The sequence below is a fragment of the Benincasa hispida genome, chromosome 11 (genome assembly GCF_027475165.1).
Source record: "Benincasa hispida cultivar pf3 chromosome 11, pf3_genome.v1.1, whole genome shotgun sequence".
Classification (NCBI taxonomy): Eukaryota; Viridiplantae; Streptophyta; class Magnoliopsida; order Cucurbitales; family Cucurbitaceae; genus Benincasa; species Benincasa hispida.
In genome coordinates, this window is record NC_143488.1 from 67,891,564 (window position 1) to 67,900,481 (window position 8,918).

General features: G+C 35.7%; 2 protein-coding genes across 4 annotated transcripts; one reads left to right on the forward strand and one right to left on the reverse strand.

Annotated features, from left to right (window-relative positions):
* Positions 1 to 264: 264 nt before the first annotated feature.
* On the forward strand, positions 265 to 4,213 carry LOC120089843 (P-loop containing nucleoside triphosphate hydrolases superfamily protein). Its single transcript, XM_039047256.2, has 12 exons — positions 265 to 682; positions 771 to 894; positions 968 to 1,095; positions 1,208 to 1,299; positions 1,434 to 1,530; positions 1,698 to 1,778; positions 1,852 to 2,084; positions 2,160 to 2,354; positions 2,456 to 2,546; positions 2,816 to 2,938; positions 3,236 to 3,386; positions 3,513 to 4,213. The coding sequence occupies exons 1-12, from the start codon at positions 602 to 604 to the stop codon at positions 3,965 to 3,967; spliced, it is 1,851 nt and encodes a 616-aa protein (XP_038903184.2). The 5' UTR covers positions 265 to 601; the 3' UTR covers positions 3,968 to 4,213.
* A 908-nt stretch (positions 4,214 to 5,121) lies between these two features.
* Positions 5,122 to 8,543, reverse strand: LOC120090021 (Tetratricopeptide repeat (TPR)-like superfamily protein). Of its 3 annotated transcripts, none has more exons than XM_090306658.1 (3): positions 8,118 to 8,543; positions 7,681 to 7,999; positions 5,122 to 6,763 (listed from the first exon to the last, which is right to left on the reverse strand). In XM_090306658.1, the coding sequence occupies exon 3, from the start codon at positions 6,711 to 6,713 to the stop codon at positions 5,205 to 5,207; it is 1,509 nt and encodes a 502-aa protein (XP_090162784.1). In that variant the 5' UTR covers positions 6,714 to 6,763; positions 7,681 to 7,999; positions 8,118 to 8,543; the 3' UTR covers positions 5,122 to 5,204. The 3 variants fall into 3 exon arrangements, with proteins under 3 accessions (XP_090162784.1, XP_038903430.1, XP_038903429.2); XM_039047502.2 differs by having other exon boundaries at positions 5,122 to 7,230; XM_039047501.2 differs by having other exon boundaries at positions 5,122 to 7,999.
* Between the last annotated feature and the right edge of the window lie 375 nt (positions 8,544 to 8,918).

The following is an 8,918-nucleotide window of genomic DNA, read 5'->3' on the forward strand; positions in this document are numbered from 1 at the left end:
GTCTATTTCTATTTATTATTCTATTCTTTCGGTTGTTCTTGAAATTACAAACATAACATGTGTGACATTGCCATACATTGTGATTGAATACCTTTATTTCAATTATTTATAATTTATAGAATATTGTTAACTACTTTTATACGAACATATTTAACTAGACCATATTTAATATTATTAACTAATTTTATCGAAACATATTTAATTAGACCATATTTTTTATATCACGATTGATTATGTTCATTAGCTGGTTTTGTCAAAACAGTCAAAGGACTCGAGGAATTCTAATTTTGAACATTGTTTCTATTGTCGTAGAGGAGCCTTTCGTATGGCTTAAGAGCGGTTTAGAACATTTAGTAAGCCAATTTGGTTTCAAACCTAATGGGTAAATAAATATGAACAGCGGGGGGCAAATGTATATTAAAACCCTGTGAGGGTTTTGGCAATGATGATCAAATTGACACCCTTGTTTTGCTAGGGTTTTGAAGCCGACGATCAAACAGAGACAATCTGTGTTTGGAGCCGAATTCGAGTATTGAAGTTTCTGGAAATTTAGAGGAGGGCACAATATTCGAAAAGAGACAGATTTCTTTTGTACTTTGTAATGGAGAAAGGAACTTCTTTCTTGTTCGCCGGCATTCATTTCAACAAGAAGAGGTTCGCGACAGATTTTTCTAGATTTGAGGTACACCGCATTTAACTGCACTGTTCCATGTGTTTTATGAGAAAATTGGAGGATTCTGTGAGGTGATTCAACTTTATCATTCTAACAGGGGAAAAAAGAAAGTGAAAATGTAGTGGAAGGTCTGTGTTCCATTGGTAATGGTGATTTGGAAGTCCATGAGAGTTCAACATCTTCGGATAAGAGGAAGAGGAAGAGGAAAGCAGCGACTGCAGGTATATTTCTTGTTTATTTTCTTTGCTTGTGGCCAACCGTGTAAAGTTTCATTCTTTATTCTTCTGTATGTAGAATCGGTGGAGGGATTCAGCGTCTTCAAGGATTCAAAATCAACACCAGCTGCTTCGGTGAATGAAGAGAATCATCCGTCTGAAAATGATCCTTCCGAAGAGAAGAAGGAATTTTATCGGAAACTTGAGGTAATAATTACTTCTTTGGTAGTTCATTGTTTCCTTTGTGAATTATGGTGTTAACTTTTATACCCCATGGTGGCATGATGTTGTTCATTTCGTACTTTTTCAATGAACTTAGAGAGATGCTCTTTTCCGGAAGAAGTATAATATTCATGTCTCTGGGAACAATGTCCCATCGCCACTCCAGAATTTTGGAGAGTTGAGCACAAGGTACTATAGTCGCCAGGATCGTCCTCTGCCTGTTCACACTTCGAATGATGGATATTTTCTTTGAATTCTAGTATCTTGTCCCCTTATAGGTTCTGATAAGTATGACTGAAGAAGATGGTATGCTTTGTTTGCAGATACGACTGCGACTCATACTTACTAAATAATCTTGTAGAACTTGGGTTTAAAGAGCCAACACCAATTCAAAGGCAGGCTATTCCAGTCCTCCTATCTGTATGCCCTTCCATTACTATCTCACTGTGTGGAGTTGACTTTATCTTTCAGGAGTTGTATATCAATATATTGATAATAAGATGGGATATATAGTTGTATGATAAGAACTATGTTTCTAGGTTGACTACTTTGATATATTATTTGGTTTTATTTATTTTTTCTAATAGGGCCGTGAATGCTTTGCTTGTGCTCCAACTGGTTCTGGAAAAACCTTGGCTTTTGTGTGCCCTATGCTCATGAAACTCAAGGTATAATCTTTTAAGTGCCACTCTTGATATTTCTTGGATGGGGTGTGCGTTCTGATTTCATTATTTTTATCAGGATCCATTGAAGGAAGGCATCCGTGCAGTTATACTTTGTCCAACACGAGAGTTAGCATCTCAAACAACAAGGGAGTGCAAGAAATTGGCTAAAGGGAAAAAATTCCGTATCAAGATGGTGACAAAAGAAGTTGTAAGACATGCTGATTTCTCAAAGTTCTCATGTGATGTACTCATATCCACGCCACTTAGGTTAAGGCTTGCTATTCGGAAAAAGAAAATTGATCTCAGTAGGTAGGTGTTGATAAAAGCGCTACAAGATTCGCATAAATATAACTCAGCTCTCATACAGGCTTTGGTGTTTTGCAGGGTGGAGTACCTTGTTTTGGATGAATCTGATAAGTTATTTGAGCTTGGCTTGTTAAAACAGATCGATACCATTGTAAAAGCATGCTCAAATCCTTCAATAGTTCGCTCATTGTTTAGTGCTACTTTACCTGATTTTGTCGAGGATCTTGCTCGCTCAGTAATGCATGATGCTGTTCGGGTTATTGTTGGTAGGAAGTAAGTTTGCAAACTTTCATACTTATCCCAAGATAATTGATTCACATGATATTCTTTCAAATTTTGAAGAATTGACACCCATATTTCTGAAATGTCATCAGGAACACTGCTGCTGAAACTGTTAAGCAAAAATTGGTTTTTGCCGGAAGTGAAGAAGGGAAGCTCCTTGCACTTTGTCAAAGTTTTTCAGAGGTTCGTCACATGTAAATTTAATATGCAACTGTTCTTTGAGTAGAAAGTGAAAAACCTATCTTTTATCATGAACGAAGATCCTTTGAAGTGTTCATTCATGGCATGAAATGGTAGCCTGGCTTTTCTTTTTCCAAACAAGATGTCAGTATAAACTTTTTGTTCGGATACAGATCTAATTCATGTCTTGAGTAGGATACTTACTGAGACACTGTTTTTCATTTTGATTTTACCAGACAATGGATTGACTTTGTCACTTTCATTCTTGACAGAGCTTGAATCCACCAGTATTGATCTTTGTTCAAAGCAAGGAGCGTGCAAAAGAACTTTATGGTGAACTGACATTTGAGAATATCAGAGTCAGTGTTATCCATTCTGACTTGTCACAGTTGGAGGTAATCTATTCATCATTTTCTGGTAAAATTTAATATTCCGTTGCAGTCGAAAGTTGATCAAAATGTTCAACATATTACTCATGCAGTTCTAGATTGTTCTAAAAGTTCTATAACTTCTTAATGAAATGCTATAGAGTTTTTTGTTCTTTTCTCTTTTGTTGTTTCAAACTTAACTTTCATTGGGGAAAAATGAAAGAACTCCTTATCATATAAGGAATCTATTCAAGCGACACAGGGACTAGTTGAAGTGTCTTTTTACTCTTTCATTCTCTGTCTAATATTTTTACTTGAATGCAGCGAGAAAATGTTGTTGATGACTTCAGAGCTGGAAAAACTTGGGTTTTAATCGCCACCGATGTAATTGCTCGAGGAATGGATTTCAAAGGGGTCAACTGTGTAATCAATTATGACTTTCCAGATTCTGCGGCGGCGTACATTCACCGGATTGGTATGTTCCTTATCTTAATGTTATGTTCTTTCTTCTCTAACTCCACGATGTACTTAATCCTTAATATTGTTAAAAGATTCAAGCTTAATATGATGGCTTGGTTGAAACTGTATTTTCATATAACAGGCCGTTCTGGCAGAGCAGGGAGGAGTGGAGAAGCCATTACATTTTATACAGACGAGGACATTCCATTTCTGCGAAATATAGCCAATGTTATGTCAGCCTCGGGCTGTGAAGTCCCGTCTTGGATCACCGAGCTTCGGAAAATGAAGTGGAAAAAACACAGGCCGAAAAGAGATTCAATCTCAACAAAACCAAACGATGATGGTGACGCCGAGCTACAGAAAAAGAAGTTGAAAAAACGTAGGCCTAAAAGAGATTCGATCTCAACCAAACCAAATGTTGATGGTGACACTGAGCTACAGAAAAAGAAGTCGAAAAAACACAAGCCTAAAAGAGATTCAATCACAATGAAGCCGAAGGATGAGGGTGACACCGAGCTGGAGAAAAAGAAGTCGAAAAAACACAGGCATAAAAGAGATTCAGTCTCAACCAAAGCTGTGGATGATGGTGAAGCCTAATCTAGATGGTACCTCTATTCTATTTTTCTTATGAAAACTTAAAACAAAATATTCCTTCAGAAAGTTTTTGTCCAATGATGTGAAGATGTGTTGATTTACATCCAATTTTGTCTCTTAAAACGTGAGGTGCAATGGCTGAACTACATTTTCTTTTTTAAAATTACAAGAATGTGTTCGGTCACCTTGAAGAACTGAACATTTATACATGAACAACTTGAATACATCATTGACATTTTCCAAAAGAAATTTTTAGGACATTTGCATATTTGACGGAGCATTTTTCTTTGGACGTTCCATAGACGTAAATTCTCTCGCCACCTTGGTTAGAGTTTGGGATGTTCTGGTTCATGGATTCAGTTGAATTAATGCCACATTTATCCAAGGTGAAAGATAATAATGTAAAAGGTGGGCTCTAATTGATTATTTTTGTTGTTTATGTGCATTTCTTAATCTTAATGAGTTGTGGGTCCACCTTGAAATCTGTAATCATCTGATTGTAGTTGAAAATTATGTAGGATCTACTATATTTATCGTTATCATTGTAGATATTGTTACTGTAACAATATGAAAATTATAAATTATAAATCTGTCACATTTATTGTTACCGTTATCGTTAGAGTTTGATAACGGTAACAATAAAATGTTTCCGACATATTCCTAATTTTAGTTAAATACAATAAAAAAGAAACAATAAAATTATGTTTGCGGTTTAAGCTTATTACGATTCATTCATCAATAAAATATCATTTCAATTACAACAATTTTCATTATGATTTGGTAAACGTAGCATAAGTTAAATTGGATTGAGTTATTAAAAGTTTTGTTTTCACCCAAAGTAAAATGATAATATATAAATTATTTATTTACTTTTATAAATTATTCTCAAATGATTTATGATATTAAATTTAAATTGAAATAAATATGTATACAAAGGTATTTTAAGAATTTCTCTCTTTTTTTCAATTAATTATAATTATAGGTTGGGGTTGGTTTAATTCAAACTCAAACTCAAATTTGTTGGTCAATTTTTTCGTCACATAAACATTTTTAGTTTGAAGCGTTAAGCTATTTTGACTTAATAATGTATAAAACCTAGATCCAAATCATTCAAAGTAAAATGATAATTTAGTATAAAGAATAAATACCCATTTCTCTGTCACTAATGAACATCTCATAATTTATTTCGAAAAATTGCCAGATACAGTGTACATCTAAGAATCTACTTGAACGATTATCCCTATTTTGTAACCTGTATTGGATCACAACCGTCATCTAAAATTTGCAACATCAACTCCTCTAGGATTGTGTAAATTTTACCTCTCTCAGGATGCAGGCTATCTTCTGCAAGAAACACATGAACTTTATCCTTGATCTCAATCCAGCTCTGACCTGGAACTTTGCTGACATTCATTTGTCTCATTGAGCTTCTACATTGAGCGAAATCTTTCCAATGGCCAGAAGAAGCATGTATGTTACAAAGCATTACGAGCGCAGCGGAGTTTGATGGATCGATTTTTAATACATTCTCTGCAGCTCTTTTGCCAACCTCAAGATTACCATGGACTTTACATGCTGCTAGCAGAGTCTTCCAGACCACGATGTCGGGATTGAAAGGCATCTGCTTAATGAAGTTCTCTGCTCCATCCAAGCATCCAGCACGGGCAAGCAAGTCAACCATACATGAACAGTGTTCTTTGGTTGGTGAAATGCCATATTCCTTTTGCATTGTCTTGTATAACTTCAAACCTTCTTCTACCATTCCAATATGACTACAAGCAATAAGGATTCCTACAAATGTAATTTCATTTGGCTTTACGCCGAGACTTCTCATGGTTCTGAAAAGCACGAAAGCTTCTTCGCCACATCCAGCCTGAGCATATCCAACAATCAAGCTACTCCATGAAATGATATCAGGATTGTCAATGGAATCAAACATCTTTCGAGCACATCCAAGGGATCCACACTTCGTATACGTGTTGATTAACGCATTTGAAACAGAAGTATCAAGATTCAGTCCTGATTTCATGATAAAACAATGGACTTGACTTCCCACTTCATAAGATGCTATTTGTCCAGATGACACCAACACATTGGTTAAAGTAACATGGTCAGGCTTAATGTGAGAAGCAAGCATTAGCTTCGTTAATCTTAAAACCTCTCCAGCTTGGTTCTGCTGTAGACATGCCGTCAGCAAGGTGTTCCAAGAAACTATATCAGCTTTGGTTCCAATACCTTCAAATATATGAAGTGCATCAGTCAAATTTGAGCATTTTGAATACATGCCAAGCAAAGTGTTGGACACAGGAATATCTAAATCAAAGCCCATCTTGACAACGTAAGAGTGAACCTGCATTCCCTGATTAAGCATCACAGGCTCTGAACAAGCACAAAGTAAAGAGAGAACAGTGACATCATTTGGAACAAGTCCTGTATGCCTCATCTGAGAAAAGAATGACAAGGATTCCTTTGCATCACCAACACTAGCAAATCCCGCAATGATAGCATTCCAGGCTACTAAATCAGGCTTTTCAATATGATAAAATACTGTTCTTGCAGATCCTAAAAATCCACACTTTGCATACATGTCACAAAGGGAGCATCCAGCAAAAAGATCACTACCTAACCCAAATTTTATACACAAGCCATGTATTTGGCGTCCACAATTCGGTTCTAAGAGCTTGCTACAAGCACTGAAGGCACTACCAAAGACAAACTCATTTGGCTGATAGACAGGCTGAGAAACCATTTCCCTAAAATGGCATAAAGCTTCAAGCTCATAACCAAGCTGAGAGAACCCTGCAATCATTGAGCCCCAAGAAATTAGATCCTTTATAACGATATGAGAGAAGACATTTGTTGCATCAGCAATTCGACTGAACTTGGTATACATAGAGATTAGAGCATTCTGTGCAATTAGGTGACCGCCAAATTCAGACTTCAGAACATGGGCATGCAGTTGCCTTGCTAACATAAAATCATCAAGTCCTGAGCAAGATTTTACTACACTTCCGAAGGTAAAGTGATCAGGAATATATCCTGATCGTAACATTTGAACATACATTGTAATGGCATTATCCTCTTGACCATAATGTGAGTACCCGGATATCATGGAGGTCCAAGATACTACATTCTTCAAAGGCATTGCATTAAAAATATTTCTTGCTTCCTTCAAAGACCCACATTTTCCATACATATTAAGAATATGATTCTGAAGTATCATATCAGGCTGGCAGTTGAACGTCAACATATGACGATGAATTTCCCTGCCATGTTCTAGGGATCTTAGAGACGAGCATGCGTTGATTAAATGGGTATAAGTGATAGACTTCAATGGAGAACTTGAACATTTTTGAAAGATGTCAAATGCTTGAAGAGCTTCTCTGTGCAAGTTTTTCTTGCAGAGAGAGATTATCTTATCATCATGAGAATAATGTTCAGTAACAGGGCAGGGCGAAAAGGCAAGATGGGTATTGAGTCGAATATGGGAGAGTGCTAAATGCAGTCGAGACTTGAAGTTCTTTATTAACGCAGTTGGACTAAAAGGGGTGAAGAAAACACTAGCATCTGATGCTAAAGTTACAAAATATATAGAATTTAAGGTTCTTATAAATCCCATTCTAGTAATCTATTCTAAAGCCATTCTTAAACACACTGCAGAGATTAGCACATGAGGTTTACAAATGAACGGTGCATAAATATAGATAGAGAAAAACCTTCAATTGCTTTTCAATTGATCCGTCCCCTGCAACTGCAAGAATCAACTTCCAAATGGAAATTTCAACCATGTTTGTTCTCAACCACTAGCTCTAGTATGAATTAGAGACTGATTGCATAGGGCACAACCAAAACCATGGGGTTGGATGATTGAACATATGAGACAGTGTCTAGATCAGGATATTCATATCTGGGAAGTCAAACCACAACTTCCATTCAAATTTCTACTATCCGGTTTCACGTTAGAAAAGAGCTCGTGTGTCACTGTTCACGTCGAAACATGCTAACTATATTTCTCAGCGGACATTCTTCGAGCACCTGGCGCGCAACATTTCAACATCGATAAAATTACAGAACCATCACAAATATTCGTACATTACAAAAATTGTTTTGAATCACAAATGCCAAAACAATATTCAGAGGCTAAAACGCCTACCTCAAGAGGAAGATGCTTGGAGTTTCCGTCCCCAGTATAATGCAATGATAACAAATAGAACTCAAGCCGCATAATCGAACAAAATGAACAAATTCATCGCCGATACCGACATCATAAGGCGAAAAAAATGTCCAAGAAAGTGAAATTTAAAAACAGAGACATTATCCAAAGACGAGTTCTGGAGAAGATGAAGAAGAAGAAGAAGAACTGGGACTTCCAAGCAAATGAAAGAACAACGTCCTTGGGGGGAAAGTATCTAAATCCTTGCGGTTTCGAGCTGGCAATGAGATGAAGGGGTAAAGGACTTAAGACTGTGAGGAAGAGGGAATCTCCATTAGAGGTCTGAGCTTCGTTCATTTTCCTTCCCTGTGATTCGAACAGGACAACCACATGGTGCTTAAAATTTGAATTGTGGTATGTCATTATGGGTAGTTTTTTAATCTTTGGTGCATTTATAGCGAGAAATAAGATGGGTATAAATTATAAGAAAAATACTGACCCAGTTTGAATCGCAAATATTGTTTTTTATGAACATGTCTCAAATTTAAATATCTGAATTTTAAATGTTTTAGATAATTAATATATGTATTTAGATTTAAAAGTTAAATGAATGTGTGTAATTTACTACTATAGTATATAAAAATTAAAATTAAATAATTATTTAATCAAATATAAGATAACAAATAATGTAGTCATAATTAAAATTATTTAATATATTGTTATATTGATTAATTATGTATCACTTAAAATATCAATAAACAAATATTTTTATAATTAAATATTATCTAAATTATTTTATTT

Coding starts and splice junctions, on each gene's coding strand:
- LOC120089843 (XM_039047256.2), top strand. CDS start 602: ATGGAGAAAGGAACTTCTTTCTTGTTCGCCGGCATTCATTTCAACAAG. Junction 1,531..1,697: donor CTATTCCAGTCCTCCTATCT/GTATGCCCTTCC, acceptor TTTTTCTAATAG/GGCCGTGAATGCTTTGCTTG. Junction 1,779..1,851: donor CTATGCTCATGAAACTCAAG/GTATAATCTTTT, acceptor TATTTTTATCAG/GATCCATTGAAGGAAGGCAT.
- LOC120090021 (XM_039047501.2), bottom strand. CDS start 7,583: ATGGGATTTATAAGAACCTTAAATTCTATATATTTTGTAACTTTAGCA.